The sequence below is a fragment of the Apodemus sylvaticus genome, chromosome 5 (genome assembly GCF_947179515.1).
Source record: "Apodemus sylvaticus chromosome 5, mApoSyl1.1, whole genome shotgun sequence".
NCBI classification, from domain to species: domain Eukaryota; kingdom Metazoa; phylum Chordata; class Mammalia; order Rodentia; family Muridae; genus Apodemus; species Apodemus sylvaticus.
The window spans coordinates 131,996,076-132,015,830 of record NC_067476.1 but is presented as its reverse complement, the minus strand read 5'-3'; the positions used below and the strand labels follow the sequence as shown (position 1 = coordinate 132,015,830).

Below are 19,755 nucleotides of genomic sequence, written 5' to 3'. Positions count from 1 at the left end.
TAGTACTACACAGACCTTGGGCTACAGATAGTCATACTCCAGAGGAAGGGAGAATACTATATGTAACCAAAGCCCCTCCCCCATACTTATGTCGGCACACAGGTGCTAGTCAGGATGGTGAAGTGGGAAAACCAAGGTCGTGCATCTACCTGGAAAACACAATGCACCTGAAAAAAATAACCATAATACATAAGTTAGAACATTTTAATGATTGAGATAATGGAGCATGCAAGATGAAATTTTTTTTCCAAAAATAATGCTGAAACAACCATTTTACAGAAGCAAGGAGCATAAAGCTCAGACCCCTGCTAGGGCAATGGATGCAAGTCACAAAGTCCCTATAGCTGAGGGAAGAGGCTACTGTAAAAACACCTGTCTGGGTTCTTCACCCTGAAGCATCCTGTCCTCACATCTTCCTACCCTGCAATCTATGGTGGTGGATGGTTTTCCCCATCCAAAGGATCCTGAAGGAATGAAAGGAGTGCTTGAATGAAGGTCTCATCAGGCACTTCCCAACAGCACAGTAGTACAAACCACCCCAAATGATTCTGCTTCAAGGCCATTAGTTGGAAGATGAAAGCAAACCCTGACAGAGTCCGGCAATAGAAAGTGATCCTCAAGGTCCCAGATTCCATGAATTATGTGTCAGACAGGATAGTGATGTCACTGAAAATCACCCAGAATCTACCGTGAAAGTCAGAGTACGTGGATAAATTACATAGTTCCTAACCCCAAGATACTGGGGCTGATGATCACAGGAAGAATTTTATCTTCCCGAATCCTGATTGTCTCTAAAGGCCAAATAAGGGACACAAGCACGGTTTATAATAAATGGAAGCCAGGAAGGAATCTGCAGTAGAGGGGTGCCCTAGGCTTGGGAACCAGGCTCTGTCTGCTTAAGATGACACCTTCTGACATGTTCACAGCAGCTCTATTCATAACAGCCAGAAACTGGAAACAACCCAGACGTCCCTCAACTGAAGAATGGATACAGAAAACATGATACATTTACACAATGGAATACTATTCATCTAGTAAAAACAAGGACATGATGAATTTTTCAGGTCAATGGAAGAAACCAGAAAATATCATCTTGAATGAGGTAACCTAGACCAGAAAGGACATGCATGGTATGTACACACTGATCAGTGCATATTAGCCATAAAGTACAGAATACCCATGAAACACCCCGCAGACCCAAAGACGTTAAACAAGAAGGATGGCCCAAGCATGGATGCTTGAATCGCACTTAGAAGGAAAAACAAAATAATCATAGGAGGCAGAGGAAGGGAAATGGGTGAGAAGGGAAGGGGAGGGTTACGGAGAGGCAGGATTAGATGCAGGGAGACATCCTGAGTGAGGTAACCTAGACCTGAAAGGACAATAGAGAGGTCCAGAGGGCTAGAAGAATGTATGGAAAGCTGTAGCTCTCTGAGGTGGGGAGGGGAAGTCTCTGAGACCTAGGATAGGGCAGACTCCCAGGAGTCAATGCGGGTGGCAACAAGATGCCTAACAGTGAGGACATGGAGCCTGAAGAGGCCACCTTCTGTAGGCAGGCAGGACCCCCAGTGGAAGGATATGGCCACGAGCACACCCACAAAACTTAGGACCCAAAACCTACCCTGTCTAAAATAAATGCAGGGATGCAGCAGAGACTGAATGAAAGGCCAACCAATAAAAAGCCCACCTCGAAACCAAGAGGGAAGAAGCACATGAGAACACCACAGAAAGTCCAAAAGAATCAGCAAGCCTCCACCCCTGGAAGCTCTCAAGAGTCTGAGCCACCAACCAAAGGATAAGCATGGGCTGGACCGAGGCCCCGGCATCTGGGCGGTCAGGCAGCTCAATCTTAGGGCTGTCTGGTCTGGCCTCAATTGAGAGGATGTGCCTAATCAAGCTGAGATTTGATGTGCTGGAGGGGGGTAGATACCCAGGAGAAGGTTTATCCTCTCAGAGGAGAAGGGGAGGGAGATGGAGGGAGGGACCCTTAAAAGGAGGGCCCAGGAGGGGAAACCGTGTTTGGGATGTAAATAAATTAATTAATTAAAAATTGAAATCCTAAAACAAAAAAAGATCGCACCTTCTATGTAGCTCCTGGTAGGTCAACTGCATCCAGTTAATCACCCCACAACCAGTAATAGATAGGTAGCACAAGCCAGACTCAATGGATTAATAAAAAATTAGGATATGAAGATAAGCAGTGAAGGTAGATATGGAAAGAGTTATGGGAGAACCAAAATGGTATAAAATTCTCAAGGAATTAATACAAATATTGTTAAATAAAATAAAGTAATAAATAGATAAATATGGGCGAAAGACGGTCATTTCTGTTTTCAGTGAGAGAGCCTGTGATGTCTCTTCATTCTACCTAGATGTTCCCGCGCCTTCCCTAAGCCCTGTCCCAGACTTTGCCTGATTATCTTATTATTCCCAAAAGATCAGTTATAATTGGAAATAGTTTTATTCTCTAACCTTCTTTTCTCCAGAGCCTTGTAGCAATGGGCAATTATGGGTGTTTTCATCATGTTTCTTACAAACTGTGCGGCCCATCTCCAAATCCATTAAAAAAATCATTGTCCACGTCTGTAGAAAAGAAAGTACACAAAAAGTTGATAAATACTTTTTTTTTTATAAATACAAAAAACCCTGAAGATCAAGTAGAAAATGGGCAAATGCTTGAAATATGCATGTGCTTCTAAATAGACATTTATGTGGCTGGGCCATCAGTGTTTGTTAACAGCAATGTGCCTTTGAGAGCCACAAGACTCGTACCAGTTGTCTTCTGCACTTCCAGCTGAAGGCTGGCACTCTACAGGGCATGAACATGTAGGGTATGGCACATTCACAGGATCACAATCAGATTCTACACAGAAAGCAGCCTGCACTCACTGCAACGACACACAATGATGTGGCAACTCTCATTCACTTGAGCAGCAGGGGTTAGGTTAAGAAGTGCCTTCTAAGTCACTCCTTAGATATAGAACAAGAAACAGGCAGGACTCCACCTTTGGTGGGGTGTGAGGAACTGGGGGGGGGGGGGGATCTATTGTCTTTCATGTGAGCGATGACTGTTTGCAAGTGCTCCTCTTAGAGACACACTGTGCTGAATGCGCAGTCACATCGTCCAGTTTTAAAGTTCTCTCAAGATGCTGTGAGAAGTTGTTGAGAATGACTGGAATACCTTTAAACAAATATACATGAAAATCCAGAGAGCACCCAAGCAGAAAATCCTACCACAAAAGAATACTCATAACAGTAGATTGATGTGGAGATTGCCAAAAAAAAAAAACTGAATAAACTGGGCACTTAGCAATCGATACAGGTAATGGCATGCCTATCATTGCACAGCACACATCAAACACACAACATAACTTAACAAAACACACTAGAAGTCTTTACCTACATTTATGCTTGGCACTCACTAAGAACATGCTCCATCACATCTGTTCCACACCTCCATATTCAGTCCCACATGATGAGCTAGGTCTGCAACTCCACGGCTGTGAGGCAGCTAGAGGTGGTAAAGTGTTTGGTACCAAGGGTTCCTAAGCCCCAGGGCCTAGGGCCCAGGTTTAACAACAGCCCAAGATGGAGTTACACAGAGAAAAAGGATATGTGTCCTTGGTCAGGGGGTATCTCTAGATCCTTGACTGTAGAGTATTCTGTAGGTCCAGTACTCTCCTCACGAGTCCCTGTGATGCCCATCCACACCCCAGCCCCAGCCTAGGGCTCTTCATGAGGGGATAAAGCTCTGCACGTGGACTCACCTTTTTCTGGGCTCTCCCAACTGCTAACAACCTGTATGTGTTCTCTTCTGGGTTGTTGTCATTGAACTGGGCCACAGCAAACTCCACAGATGCCACAAAATAATCTAGGTCCTTAGTAACATCTAGAAATTCTTTGTCCATGGTCCATATATGAATGCCTAGCACAATCAGTCCTACAAGCATGGGAGCCTTCCACAACATGACTGCCCTTAGCATCAGCCTAGGGGCTGGGCACACAAGGGTAAAGGATGTTACAGCCACAGTTGATAAAGCCCTTGTAGGCTCAGGGTTCCATCCGGCCCTGCCCACCAGAGCCCTGTGCTCCTGACAGCCTCCTTTGTTCTTCTCTCTAAGCCCTTATCTCCACTCCCCTGCCTTATCCCTTCTCACCACCCCAAACAGAAGGCGATGTCCCCAACCCTGTGGTGATACAAACCCCAGCATGGCAAACATCCATAAAAATACCCTCTGCATGCACATCTCTGGAGCTATCCCCTAACCTTTGCAGAGACAGGCACCACTTATGCTGCAGCCTAGAGGCACTGACCCATTTATCCTTACACAATGTTGGAAAGGGTTCCCAGAGTCAGAGGAACTCCTGAGAAATCTGATGAACCATCATTCCTGGGAAATGGAATCAGCTGTTGCCTGCAGCACACACCAACTGCCAAGTTCAAGGCCAGCAATGTGCATGTGATGCCTCATTGTCCTGACCCTCTTTAGCCAGCAGTTACATCTGGCTCCATTCTCCTGGTTTTCTATGCTAATTCTCAGATCCCTTCAATTCTGACATGCTCTTATCTTCTCTGACATCTTTTCTGACCCTTCGGTTCTAATTACTGAACTCCTTGGTTATAATAACAGCTGAAAATATATTTCACTTACCAACTCCTAAAGTAGACCATAATCATAGAATATCTGTGGTTTCAGAGAATCTCTAACCTGGTGTCTAACTCTTGTGCCACATTTGACATCAGTCACTCCTGAATTCACTGAGACACAGCAGAACATAATAGAGTTAGCATCTGACACTAGAATATTTCATCCAGGTCATGAAGATCAAGGAAAGAGTAAGGAACCAGTTCTGATGAGAGAAGGTCAGTGTAGCAGATGACTCGTTTGGAAAGATCACTTGGTTGGGAATAGAGAGATGGCTTAGCAGTTAAGAGCAGAAGACTGCTTTTCTGAAGGTCCTGAGTTTAAATCCCAGCAACCACATGATGGCTCATAACCATCCGTAACAAGATCCAACACCCTCTTCTGGAGTGTATGAAAACAGCTACAGTGCAATTACATATAATAAATAAATAAATCTTTACAAAAAAAGAAAGGAAGGAAGGAAGGAAGAGAGAGAGGCAGAGAGAGAGGGGGAGAGAGAAAGAAAGAAAGAAAGAAAGAAAGAAAGAAAGAAAGAAAGAAAGAAAGAAAGAAAGAAAGAAAGAAAGAAAGAAAGAAAGAAAGAAAGAAAGAAAGAAAGAAAGAAAGAAAGAAAAAGAAAGAAAGAGGGAGGGAGGGAGAAGCACTTGGAGTGAGTTCCCTTCCAGGAGTCCATTCCTAGAAGACCCAGAACACATTTTAGGACACCACTATCGACTAAGGTAAGGCTATGTACTGCTCCTGAATTCCTGACATCTGAGGATAGCTAGAGGGTATTTGGAAAACCATGGCCTGAATGCAGGGCTTGCACTGAGTTATGGAGATCAGACCTATTTGCAGGAATCAGTAGTAAGCTTGAAAGCAATGAGGCAGTTACATTGTCAAGTCTTTTTCTGATGTTTCAGAGGGAAAGGCTCTTTACACACTATAACTCTTATTATACTGTGGGGCTCTTTTAAAGTAAAACCTTTTTTAAAAATAATTCAGCCAACATTCAGCAGAACATTTGGCATATAGAGATGGATGAGAGCAGAGGGGACATGTGAGCTGTCTGAGTGACGAATGCAGGGATGAGTGTGTCCCTGCAGTAGTGATGTGGCCACACTCTGTGGCGTCAACAACAGGAAGGTATCTTGCTTCTTCAGAGGAAGGATCACAGTTACTGTGGCTAGGAGTCTCCTAAGTCCGAGGTCACTGCTTTGTAGAAGAGATGGCTGAGACACAGAGAGACATGGCAATTGTGTTACTCACCTCAAGTTGCTCAAGGTCTCCATCAGAAGGAAGCACCAGCATAGCTCCAGGCTGCCCTTACTCAGGCCGGGGAAGGTCTTGTAGTCTATCACGAGCAGGAGCTGGAGATGGCAGGAAGCACAGGAGGGGCAGGCAAAGAAGTCTGTTTCAGTGTTGATGGGCAGGGTACCTAGGATCCTACCTATACTGGGGACCTCAAAAAGATAGGAGGAACCTGTCTTACAGGGAGAATATAAAGGCTAGAAAGAGAAATAAGTCCCTGGCTCCTGCCTGTGCCATGCACCTTAGCTGGCTGTATTTACATACACATGCGCACATGTGTGTGTGTGTGTGTGTGTGTGTGTGTGTGAGAGAGAGAGAGAGAGAGAGAGAGAGAGAGAGAGAGAGAGAGAGAGAGAGAGATTTAGAGGAGGGAGAATGGAAAGAAAGACTTAAAGGAGGAATAGAGGGCACAAATGATATAAAGAAGTACTCAGGTATGAAAATCTAAAAAAAAAAAATTTAATTAAAGAAACATAACACACCAATTAAAAAAAAGAATTTTTTTGGCCTACCCCAACTGTGGGAAACTTTCCCTGTGATCAGAGAAAGTATCAAACAATGGTGCCACAGGGGTGGCCTTGTGGAGAATGTTCATTGCTGAAGGTGTGTTTGTCTAAAAGCCTAACACGTCTCATCCCCCTACAAGGATGAAGGTCCCCAGAGTGACTGAGACATCTTACATCTGCTTTTACACAGTCCTGATCTAGTTCCTGAAAGGAGCCTGAACAGTTCTAATCTCTGGCTTCCAAGACCAGCCATGCCTCACCTGAGAAGAAGTCACCCCCTCCCCAAGGAGGAGCAACCATCTCCAGAGCATAATATTGTCTCCTCAAGCAACAGCGCTTCTCTGGTCCCCCTCATAGAGCGAGACTGAGAAAAGCATCAAGCAGACCTACCTTGATTGAGACTACCCAATTACATATACCTCATTTCTTGTCCCTACTATCCAAGTTTTTCCTATGTTTAAGTTCACGTCAGTTCCCTAAAGATGAGCTGAAAGGCTTAATTTCATCTTTCCAATATAACTATTTTATTTTAAAATCCTTTCCTGTCCCTTTGCCATCAGTCTGGTATGCTTTTTTTGGGGCCATTGGTTCTGTGCGATGTGCTAGACTCTCCTAGGATTCCAGGCCTAGGAATCTGGCAATAGGAGGAGCTAAGGAAAGAGGCCTTAGGGTGTTTCCTGAGCTATATAGTATGGATCTAACCTTAAACAGCATGGCAAGGCCTTCAAAATGAATAAAGGGATAAACTGCACCAGTCAGACTGGCCCTTAGGACCCTAGACACAGATCCAAACAGCACCGCCAATGCTGTGGCATGGAACCAACACTGAGGGTTCAGAATCTACAAACTGAATGCAGCTATGATCAACTGCCTGTCAAAAACAGCTATCATGGTTCCCTCAGACAATTCTCAAAATGTCTGAATTGCAATTCAAAATCATTCTGTATTTGAAAAAGTAAGAAAATTTCAACTCCCATAGGGAAAAAAATAATTAAAACTTTCTAATCCAAAGGTTGGAAATGACAAACAGAAACTTTAACACAGACATTAGGAAAATGTTCTAGGAAATAACGTTTTACCTTAACTTTGGGGACCCTACACTGCCACAGTACAGCAGGACTCATTCCTCATAAATACATATTTTTAAATTAAAATTAAATGTTGTGAGAACCATCAAACTGAGTGAAGATGTTTTCTGACAATGCTTAGGACGTGTGCTGCAATGAGAGTGTCTTAAAATGGGTCAGGTATATTGCTCAGAAGGCAGAGTCTAACACAGTTTTCTCTGGACTGAAATCAAATGCTAGCTGCTGTGTTCTTCCTTAAGGCTCTAGGTGAGAGGCTACCCACTTCTCCTTTCAGCTTCTAGGGCCACTGTACTTCTTGTCTTTTGGCCCTTTCTTCCAGTGCCAGAGTAACCTTCAAAGCCCTTGTGCTTCCATGGTCTTCTTGTGTTTCTCTGGTTGGGTATCCTCAATCCATTCTTACAGGGACTTTTGTGACTATATTGAATCTACCCATATTACCCAAGGAGGATCTCTCTCTCTCTCTCTCTCTCTCTCTCTCTCTCTCTCTCTCTCTCTGTCTTTCTCTCTCTCTCTGTCTTTCTCTCTCTCTCTCTCTCTCTCTCTCTCTCTCTCTCTCTCTCTCTCTCTCTAATTTTTTACTTATATAAGCAAAGATGCTCTTGCCATGTGTGGTGATTTGAATATGCTCTGCCCCAGAGAGTGGCAATATTAGGAGGTGTGGCCTTGTTGGACTAGGTGTGGCCTTGTTGGAGGACCTTTGTCACTGTAAAGGTAGACAATGGGATCTTCCTCCTATTAGCCTTCAGATGAAGACATAGAACTCTCAGCTCCTCCTGCACCATGTCTGCTTGGATGCTGCCATGAGCCAGCCTTGATGATAATGGACTGAACTTCTGGACCTGCAAGTCAGGCCCGATTAAATGTTGCTCTCATAGGAGTTGCCTTGGCCATGGTATCTGTTCACAGCAGTACAGCTCTCAGACACCAGGTAATCAGAGCTGTGGGATTTGAAAATTGAGGCCATGGTGTTATATCACTTCCTTCTTTTTTAATATGTACTATATCACTTACTTTTCTTGTTATTGTGACAAAATACATTGCAAACATAGCCTAAGGTAGGAAAGGTTTATTTGGGCTCACAGTGTGAGGGAACAGTCCAATACAGCAGGGAAGGCATGATGGCAGGAGCAAGAGGCAGTTGGTTGTGCTGTGTCTGCAGTCAGGAAGGAGAGATGGCTTTCTCTTTTTTATTCTGTTTAGGTTCCCAGTGCAATTGTAACCACACTTAGGGTGAGTTTTCTTTCTCAATTAAATCTTTTGAAGAGACTCACGTTTCCACAGTGATTCTATCTACATGAACTTAACAATGGAGGTTAACCTTCATGTGAGCCTTACTTAGCTCAGGCTTCAACACAAAAAAGAACCCAGCCCAGATCAACAAGGCCTCCTGGCTGAACAATAGCCACAAGCAAAATATACGTGAAAACTTGTGATGTCTTCTGAAAGGAATAAAAATGGAATGAACAAAAACTATAATAAGTATAATTCTCAGTGTGAGACAAATCTAATTCTCTATAAATTGCTATAATTACTGTTAATCTAAATTCAAAATATTAACAAGAAGTGGCAAACTAAATTAAATTTAAAAAAATTCTGGGAGAGTTAAGCAAATGCTTAAGGAAGAACAAGGAAAACAAATGCTACGGACTCTAAAGATTGGAAGAGCCAATTGACTATGCAGGTGTTTGAGCCTCATACCCAGGATTCCAGAGTCAGAGTGAGGAAAAGGGCAGCGACTACACCAGCAGCACTCTCTGAGAGTGGGACAGAACTTAAACACAAAGTGAGTCACACTCTCAGGGAATGCTGGGTTTGATCAAGGTGAGTTTCAAGTTAGTGGGTTTTAAAAATTAATAGTTCAACAACTGACGTTAATAGAAGTAAATTGTCATCTGCTAGATAGAGAGCTACAGGTAAATGATAGATAGATAGATAGATAGATAGATAGATAGATAGATAGATAGATAGATAGACAGACAGACAGATAGATAGATAGACAGACAGACAGACAGATAGATAGATAGATAGATAGATAGATGTAGATGATAGACAGATATATGCTAAATGTACAACTTTAGATAGAGATTTAATTTTAAAAAACAGAAATCTGCTAAGAGGCAGGCAGATATGAGGTAGGAGGTAGGGTGTGAGACAAAGACACAAATAGATAGTACCAGCTTACGCTTTCCAAATGGTATCAATGGGTAGAAAGGAATACATCTAAACACATGACAGTTGAGACAGCCACCCATGGCTACCCTGCTAAAACTCCAGTATTGCACCTAGGGAATACTGGCTGTTCTGGAAGAAAAAGCTAGATTTCCTGTCAGTGTGGGTATTTGAGGGATTCAGCTGATAGGGTGTCTATTTGATTTCAAAGCTGTGAGGCAAAACTCTGGTATATTCACCCTACGAATAGTATAAATATGTATGAAGAATGTGGGGCAAGCAGTGGAGTTTGTGGGAAGGGTATTCTCATATACTGTTAACAGTATATAAGCCAGGAAGTATAACCAAAGTTAAAAACAGAGTAATGCTTGAACAGGAGTGCTGTACAAGATTATCCTCCAACTTGAACTGCCATCGTCTTCATCAGATACACTAATGCCCCCTTAGAAAAGATCATCATAGCTGGGCCTAATTGGCTATTGTTCTTCTCTCACAGAAGGAGGAAAGGAGAGGGCCGTGGGACACAGGTGGGATGGCCTCAAACTCACAGGGAGCCATCTGCTGTGCCTCCCTAGTGCTAGAATTATGTCCGGCTATGGCTGCTGCCTTTCTTGCTTTAAATCAGAGAACTAACAAACCACACTAGGGTTGGAGGCCATGTGAGAAATTTTAGATACAACCACCTATACATTCATCTACCTGAAGTGACAGTCAGGCAGCCAGCAACCCCAAGCTCATAGCTTCAAGCATTAGGCAAGTCCCTGCAACCTTGAGCATAAATATTCTACTGACCATTACAATGGAGTCTTTATTACTTAGGAAGACGGGGATCAAGCTGGTGCCAGAAAAGAACTCAAGCTTTTCATAGTGGGTGGAAAAGCTACCTACACTCCTTGCTGATGTTCACAAAGTGTAATGGCCAGAGGTTGGAGAACAGAGGAACATTAAAACAAAATGGTTTCTGGCTCCTTGCTCTCCTTCTTGGATGGACAAACATCCAAGAAGGGATTGGATTGAAGTCATTCTATAGTGTGAGAGACACCAAAAGGGAACCACAAATCCCAGTCCTTAATTAATTAATTAATTGATTAATTGATTAATAGACAGAGTCTTAGAATGAAGAAATGGACCCAAGCTTCAGAGCAGAGGAGAAATCCTCTGTACTGTTGTGACAGACAACAACATCCTGACTCAAGCTTCCCCAGTCCAAGCGTTCAAACCTGTGAATACACTGCTTACAAGCAAAAGATACTGGACCTGTAGAGAGGGATCTTGAGGTGGTGCACTGTCTCAGTGGTAAGGTACCATGCGTTCACAGGGTCCTCCTTAGAGAGAGATGGAGAGTCACAGGAGAAATAATGAGGGTATTGGAGGTTAAAGAACTTGTTGTTAGGAGATGGCAAACTTACTAGGTGGTAAACTGTTTGTAGTAACTTAAGGGTTCATCACCGGAAATTCATCCAGCATCCCAGAGCACAACAGAGGAGTGAATCCCGGCAGTGAAATGGAGGAGCGGGAGGACACCCCCCAAGGATGTCAGCTTTTTGTTTCTGCAAAGGCCAGGAGTACTAGTACTGGAGCCAATGGCATTTTCAGTCGCCACGTCTCCACTCCTAGGTCTGGTAACAGAAAGATCTTGAAAACCGTGGTTGGTAAGGTGAGGAACACAAAACTGAAGCAGTGGGTGGGATAAAGAAAGAGAAGGCATCACCTCCGCAGATGTAGACCCACACAGGTAGGAGAAATAGAATGTATTATTTGGACTTTAAATGTCCCCTGAGGGCTCTTGTGTGGTCTGAGCCTGTGGAGCTCCTGGGAGGTTGCAACACCCTTAAGTGGTATAACCACTGGAAGAAACTGGATCACAGGAGGCAAGTCCTGGAAGGGTAGATTAGGGCCCCAGCCCCTTCCTGTCTGTTTCACGCTGCCTCACACCCGCCACGCAATCAGCAAATTCCTCTGCCAGACATTCTCTTCATGACATCAACCTTGCTATTGAGCCCTCTGGGTAAGTAATCAGGCAGAGCCAAAGCCCAGACACATTTCGTCTGCAACACTATAATGAAACCAGGAGTGACAGGGGAGCTCCTACCTTCTGCTTCCTCCTATTCCTCTCTCCTATTTTGTGAGTGCTCTTAGTGGTAAAGGTATCAACAGATTGCTCTTCAAATGACACCAAGCAGGTATAGAGATATAATGGTGCAAGTCTCACAGCCCAGACCCTTCCATATGAGAAGGATTCCCACCCAGTGGGGCCTTAGATAAGGTAGCAATGTTGTGTGACTGAAGAAAGGCTCAACTCTGATTTAGTTTTGTGAACCAGTGACTTTACTGGAATCACCTTCAGGAGTATGTGTGTGGGGTTACTTAAGAATGGCTAAGTTAAAGGCAGCTCCATCCTTGAAAATCCTACTCCAGCATAGGCAGTGACTCATAAGACTTCTACAGCTGTTTGAACAACTTGTAGTCAGTGAGGCTGGGGAGGATTGCTTATATAACTTTGAGGAGGTACTTGAAGAACTTCCTGAGACTTTAAGTTTGCATTACTTCCTTAGTCTTAATGAATGCCCTGCATTAAGAAGAAGATGCTCGAATTCAGAGGAAAAAGCTACACAATGATCAATGAGAATATGTACTTAGGGTAGGAAGGGTCTTATGGAGATGCATGTATCAATGCAAATGCAGACTGACTGCAGAGGTGTGGATGCATGTTTGCATGTACGTGCATGTCAGCATGAGCAAAGGTATATAGGCAGGTGTATTCACACCTCTCTTTTAGGAGCTTTCATTACCTGTTTTGGTACTGTACCCTTCTGAAAAACACCCTACAGGAGTGGTTCTCAACCTTCCTAATGCTGTGACCCTCTAATATCATTCCTCATGTTGTGGTGACCCCAACCATAAAATTGTTTTTGTCGCTACTTTATAACTGTAATTCCACTACTGTTATATTTTGTCCTATAAACATTTTTGGATAAAGGTTTGTCAAAGGGGTTGCAACCCAGGAGTTGAAAACTACTGACATAAAGGCTTTCTCTTAACATCTCAGAAGCTTGCACCATACAGAGGGCTGCATCCTGCCAGCCTCACATGCCTGTGTACTTGGCCTTTGATACCAATCTATCGCAGGGCTCCTTTGGGGCCTTATCTTACTGAAACCTAACTTGTCAGGCAAGAAACTCTTGGCATTCCCCTCCCTTAACTTCCTACCCACAGGTAAAACATGGAGTCAGCCATGCTCGGGTGTCACCAGCTTTCCAAAGTGAGGCTTTGGAACTCTCTCTCCTCCTAGCTCCCTGCACTTTTGACACATTGCCTGGAAACAGTGTCCAAGAGCCAGGCCAAGGAGAGGGCTTCCTGCTGATCATGGCATGTTTCCTGAGATCCAATATCCCTAATGTTTCTTCCCATGCCCACCCCTCAAGTGTTCTGTGGCCCCCTCATGGCATAAGCTCAGTGAAAGAAGCCTCTAGCTTGACTTCCAGGAATGGAGTAGCAGGCCACAGAAGTATGCGTTGCAGACAGAGCAGCCACCAAAATGTAAAAATGGGGGGGGGGGAGGGAGAGGGTTTTAGAGAAATTCATGAGCTATGGGAAAAGATTAAGGGTGGGCGTGAACTTGGCAGTCATTGTACTGTGTTCCTAGAGTAGGTAGATAGGAGGGAAAAGGGAAGAGAGGTGTGGGTGTGAATGCATACTTCCCTTAAGTCTGACCCAGAGCAGCTGTGGTCAGTTTGACCCAACAGATGAAGTGGGAGGATCTTTTCAATCTTCTCCAGTTGAAAGATGACGGCCGTAGCTTGGAAGGCAACACGGCTCCTGTTGACCATTCTGGTGGCCCTGGTGGCCTTCAGCTACCAAGTAAAGAGGAAAACATTTATACGGATTGAAGAGGTAAATGCGTTGGAGGCTTCTGTGAAGGACACACTGGAGTATGTCACAGATGAGTACAACAAGAAAAGTGAAGACTTGTACAACTTCAGGATCCTTCGAATCCTGAAGATTGTGAAGCAGGTGAGTGTGTGGCTTCCTTGTCTCTCCTCCACAGAGAGACCCTGTGCTCCCATAAAATTCCAGGGTTTGTTTTTGATAAGAGCTCACTATGCAGACTAGGTTAGGCTCAACCTTGCAGCCGTCCTGTGACAACCTCCACAGTGCTGTAACTTTAGGCACATGTTCTCATCCCCAACGGAAAGTGGGTATTTTAAGAGAACTGTGCATTCACTAAAGTGGATGAATCTGTCCTTTCAATAATAACTATAAATTACCCACCCAGGACCAAATGTCCTAGCTGTGTGCCTTTTAAAACAGTGCTATTGCAGCTAGCTGTGGTATGTCCATCTGGGGCTGCTATGCTGCCGTGGGCAATTTGAAAAGTTACAATGCAGGACACGTGGCCTACAGAGATTAACCTGTTTACTATCTAACCTTTCACAGAAAAGGTGACACAACCCTGTCTGGAGCAATTAGCCTTTTCAGTGCTGTCCAGGGGATGGCCGATCCCATGGAGAAAGATGGGTAGTCTTGGTGATGTCTCAAGGGGTGACTGAAAGAGGACTGGAGTCAGACAGGAAGAAGAGCAAGGATCCCACAGCTGTGCAAGACCAGGCTCTTGCCATGGAGCAAGGTGTAAAGCTGTCCTGCCCATATAGAAGCCATAATGGGGAGATGTGGTTATTCACCATTTGCCTTCCCCTCACTACCCACAGATGACAAATCACATGGAGTATCACATCACAGTGGAAATGCAGCGGACCGTCTGCTTGAAGACAGAGACGAGCCTCTGTGATATCCAGAAAGGGGAACTTCACAAGGTGCTGGGGCAAGCTCATTCACAGAAAGTCATTTTTCCATGGTTTTAGCATAAGGGAGGGCAGACCTGTTTGGGATCCACTTAAGCTTGCTTGAAAGAAAATCTCAGCTGGGCGGTGGTGGTGCACGCCTTTAATCCTAATACTTGGGAGGCAGGGGCAGGTGGATATCTAACTTTGAGGCCAGCCTGGTCTATAGAGTGAGTTCCAGGACAGCCAGGGTTATACAAAGAAACCATGTCTCAGAAGGAGGAGGAGGAGAAGAAGAAGGAAGAGGAGGAGGAGGGGAGAGAGGAAGGAAGGAAGGAGAGAGAGGGAGGGAGGGAAGGAGGGAGGGAGGAAAGGAGGGAGGGAGGGAGGAAAGAAAGAAAGAAAAAGAAAGAAAGAAAGAAAGAAAGAAAGAAAGAAAGAAAGAAAGAAAGAAAGAAAGAAAGAAAGAAAGAAAGAAAGAAAGAAAGAAGATTTCATGAATGGTGTCTTCTCTTTCAAAGAGGAAGCTAGAAATGGAAAAGGCTAAGCCATCATTTGTTGATGCTAGAAGAATTACAAGGAGGAGAAAGGAGTCCAAAGGGAGAAGCTGGGAAGCCGAACTACAAGGGGATGCCCAGGCCAAGGGAAGCAGTTAATTATTACCTTTAATTTAGCCGGAAGTGGGAATGTACGTCTGGAAATAATTTGACTGGTGTAGACGTAGACTAAGGAAAACAAATCTTATGTGGGTGGCCTGCTGAGGGACCTGCTGAGAGGCCTTCAAAGGTACCTCAGTCCCCTGAAAACTTCATTTGATCCAGCAGGAGGCTACCCCACACCATTACCACTTCTGTGTGCCTAGTCAGAGTGTGTCCAACACACGGAGGAATCTTTAGGGTGGAAGTCGTAACAGCCCTATATTTTTTTCTTAACTTTCCCCAAGTGAGTTTGATCAAGGATGGCCATATGTCCCTTCTTGCCTGGTATCATCCTGGTTGATGTTGAAATTTTTACTGTAATCAGTATTAGCCTCATCGTTTGCTTAAAACATGTTCTTGTTCCGTTCATAAGCTAATGGTCAACCTAGTAACAATGACTTGGAGGTTCTCAACATACAATGTGTCCTTTCCTGGGCTTCCTTTTCATATTAGGACATAAAATTATTGGTTTGGGCAGATGAAAGGAAGTATGGATAGAAGGAAAGAATGGGTGAAAGGATGGAAGGGTATATGTGGATGGAATTATAAGGGCAAATTGTGAGTGAGCGGATGGATAGCTAAGAAGATGGAAGGAAGGGGAGAGGGAGAAAGGGGAGGAAAGAGGGAGGGAGGGGGAGAGAGGGAGGGAACTACGAAAGGGAAGGAAGGCAGGGAATAAAGAAGGAAGATGCAGCTCCAACAGAAGCCCAGAGAGAGAAGACATGGTAAATACCATGTGAATGACAATGGTGAGAAAATGGAATCAGTAATTCCCACAGTGAGCATGGGTTGGTGGTCCCTATTCCTACTCCACGTCTGGACACAGACAGGACCTTCTCCAGAATAGTCTTAGCAACGCTTTTGTCATGTGAGTGAAATGACATAAATATCAGAATTGGAGGGGCAATGAGGCAATGCTACTTACCCAGCCTCGGGTTTGATATTCTCATCCTTATAACCTTCCATTTTGGCCTCTTTGTCTTATTGTTTGTTTGTTTTGTTTTTTAGAAAGAGTCTAATTGTGGAGCCCATTTCTTACAATAAACCCTTCACCTCAGATTCCCTGTTGCTGGGATTACAGGGTACTACTATGCCCAGTTCTTGTTCATCTTTTAAATACATGTATTCATCTTCTTATTGTTGTTTTAGAAAATCCAGTGCTACTTCTCAGTGTATGTGATTCCCTGGCTTGAAGTATTCAAAATGCTCAAGAAGAACTGCACCAATAGCAGCTGAGCATCATGGAACACATGCTGTGTCTTCCATGCTTCCGATCACCCTGCAATCAATAGTAATCCTCAATTTGCCCAATAAAAAGGTCAGCCTATTCTCTCCATGGTCTTCATGCTGTGATTCCAGTTTTCCCCTATAAATTCTTCAGTTAATATAAAAAATAATGTGGAGGCCTACTGGAAGTTCCAATGGAATAGCACAGATACTTTTTAAGCCCAATTGTTTACAGTCACACGCTAGCAGAATTTCATTTTTGGCTTCATAGCAAGTAGGAGACTTTAGGATGGTTTTGTGTGATGGTTTGGTTTGGTTTGGTTTGGTTTGGTTTGGTTTGGTTTGGTTTGGTTTGGTTTGGTTTGGTTTGGTTTTGAGATCAGGTCTCAGGTAGCCTCAGGCTTATTTTGAACTCACTATGAAGCTGAGAATAATTTTGAACTTCTGATCTTTCTTCCTCCACCTATCAAGTGCAGGTATAACAGGCACACCCAGCTTTATGCAGTGGTTGGTTTCAAACACAGGACTTCATGCAGGCTAAACAAGAATTCTATGAACTGAGCAACCGTCTCAGGCCTAATAGTCTCAGTTTTAAGACAAGATGGAGAAGATGGGAAGAAGGAAAATAAGGAGGTGGAGAAATGTTGACAGTAGGTACCTGAACAACAGAGATGTTTACAGGAGATTATCATGATGGGATCCCTCAGAAACCTGACAAAAAGCCCCACTCTCCCTCTACTGAAGCATGAATAGAGAAGAAAACACACAAAGAACTAAGAAGGACAAGGACTTGCTCCTGGTCCTTAGTTGAGAGATTCCCTCTGTTTCTGTAAGTGCCTAATCTTGTAGAGACTTGATGTCCCAAGGAAGAGGGATGCGGAGGGCAGCATGCGGGTGGATAGATGGGGAAGGGATGGGGGGGCTTCCTCTCAGAGGGATGATGGGGTGAAGAACTCTTGGAAGGTGGACCAGGAAGGGTGGCAACATTTGGAATGGAAATAAGTAAAAACAATTTTAAAGTACAAAATATTGTTAAAAAGCTAAAAAAAAAAAGGGGGGGTAAGAAGAAGAAAGAAAAAGGAAAAAGAGAATACTAGACCCAGATCTAGACTTATACCTGTAGTCAAGACCAGAGCAGAATGCACCTCAGATTCTGGAGGATTTTATCTATGAGACAAAGGAATGTTTATATGCCCTGTGGGAAGGAGGACATAGATCAAATGTGACTTTATTCTCTCCGTATCAACAAACTGGATCAAGTCCACTATGTGAGAAAGGGGTGTAGATGGGGAGAAAAACAGAAACGTTATGTCACAGGGACTGCACTTTCTGCCTTGGTCTCTTTCCTATTACTAGCAACACAATACTACAAATGAGGCAAAATATTTTAATAACTAGTCTAATTATAATTCTATATTAACATTTTTTAGCTCATCAAAGGGGGAAAAGCACAAATTGTGAAATCTGTTTCATTTTCAATCAGACATGTTTAAGGGGTAAAGTATACTGATGTCTTAATCTAAATTTGAAATACATATGAAAGGGAGACTCGGGTAAATAGACAAATGGGGAGAGAGATGCACAATACCAATACAAAATATAAATTGCAGAGTAGATGGTGAGTATACAACTGTTCTTTGAAAAATTCTTTCTACTTAAGATTATGTTTGAAGATGTTCACCAGTATTCTGGATAAAACATGAACGTATGCATTAAATTACTCAGAGTCAGACTTGAAATAACTTGTCAGACATGCTTGTATTGTTTAAAACATCTCAAACTGGCACTGGAGAAAGGCTCAGAAGAGAATATTCCCTCTTGCAGAGGACGTGGGTTCTGTTCCCAGGACCCATGTCAGGCAACTCATGACCACCTGTAATTCCAGATCCTGAGGGATCCAAGGCCTCTGAGCTCAGTGGGCAGCTGTATACACACATGCACATGTGCACAGACACGCGAATAAACAATAAAATAAAAATAGCTCACCTTAAGTAATATATAATATATAATAAAAAGTGGAATTGATCATGGCATTGGATTCAATTTATCCTCTGCTCATTGTACACAAGGAACTTACAAAATGCTGAATAATCATTATATTGATTTAACATTCACAGGTGTTATTTAAAATTTATATCATGTTCCTTATTTAATAAGTTAGAGAATAAAGAGTAGACAATTACATCATTTGTAGGAGGAATCAAGAGGTGAGGTTAATGTTGTTAGTCACTGCATTCTAGAAAAGGAACCATTGAATGGAGATTGTGTTTCTATGTCAGCCTGGCAGTGGTGGCGCACCCCTTTAATCCCAGCACTTGGGAGGCAGAGGCAGGCAGATTTCTGAGTTCGAGGCCAGCCTGGTCTACAGAGTGAGTTCCAGGACAGCCAGGGCTACACAGGGAAACCCTGTCTTGGGGGAAAAAGGAGTTTCTATGTCAATTTCCTCACTTATTACAAATGACAAAAACTCCTTCTATTGCTACAATTCCAGAATTTCTACTCTAATGAAGGTATTTTTCACTTTTATATTATTTAAGTGTAGTTTTAAAATACATCTTCATTAAGTCTCTCAGAATTTTATACATGCATCCAATGTATTTTGGTCATATTCACCTCTCGCTCCTCCTAACTCCTCCAAGAACCCCCATCCCCTTCCAACACCACGTTCTCTTTAGGAGTGTGGCTCTTGTTGGGACCACCACACTCCAGCAGATGTTCTCACACCTGTGAGTATATGACAACAGAAACACAACTGGACTCTATAGAATAAATAGACTGGTCAATTATAAAGAGAATTTTATTTGGGCTCATGGTGTTAAAAAGTACCATTTAGGGGGCTGGAGAGATGGCTCAGTGGGTAAGAGCACTGACTGCTTTTCCGAAGGTCCTGAGTTCAATTCCCAGCAACCACATGGTGGTTCACAACCATCTGTAATGGGATCTGATGCCCTCTTCTGGTGTGTCTGAAGATTGCTACAGTGTACTCATATAAATTAATCTTTAACAAAAAAAAAAAAAAAAAAAAAAAAAAAGTACCATTTAGTGGCAGTCTCCTTTTTGATAGTCCTGAGTCAGGAAGTAGTAGAAACCTATCTAAACTGGCTTTCTTTCTTTCTTTCTTTTTTGTAGACTATCATATCATCTGCAAATAATGATAGTTTGACTTCTTCCTTTCCAATTTGTATCCCTTTGACCTCCTTATGTTGTCTAATTGCCTGAGCTAGTACCTCAAGTACAATATTGAAAAGATAAGGAGAAAGGGGGCAGCCCTGTCTAGTCCCTGATTTTAGTGGTATTGCTTCTCTCCATTTAGTTTGATGCTGACTACCGGTTTGCTGTATATTGCTTTT

General features: G+C 43.3%; 2 protein-coding genes across 2 annotated transcripts; one reads left to right on the top strand and one right to left on the bottom strand.

Moving 5' to 3' along the window:
* Nucleotides 1–86: 86 nt before the first annotated feature.
* Nucleotides 87–3,983, bottom strand: LOC127684612 (cystatin-14). Its single transcript, XM_052181512.1, has 3 exons — nucleotides 3,768–3,983; nucleotides 2,473–2,583; nucleotides 87–167 (listed from the first exon to the last, which is right to left on the bottom strand). The coding sequence occupies exons 1-3, from the start codon at nucleotides 3,981–3,983 to the stop codon at nucleotides 87–89; spliced, it is 408 nt and encodes a 135-aa protein (XP_052037472.1).
* Nucleotides 3,984–13,485: 9,502 nt separating this feature from the next.
* Cst11 (cystatin 11) lies at nucleotides 13,486–16,414 on the top strand. Its single transcript, XM_052181511.1, has 3 exons — nucleotides 13,486–13,713; nucleotides 14,409–14,513; nucleotides 16,328–16,414. The coding sequence occupies exons 1-3, from the start codon at nucleotides 13,486–13,488 to the stop codon at nucleotides 16,412–16,414; spliced, it is 420 nt and encodes a 139-aa protein (XP_052037471.1).
* Nucleotides 16,415–19,755: the final 3,341 nt, after the last annotated feature.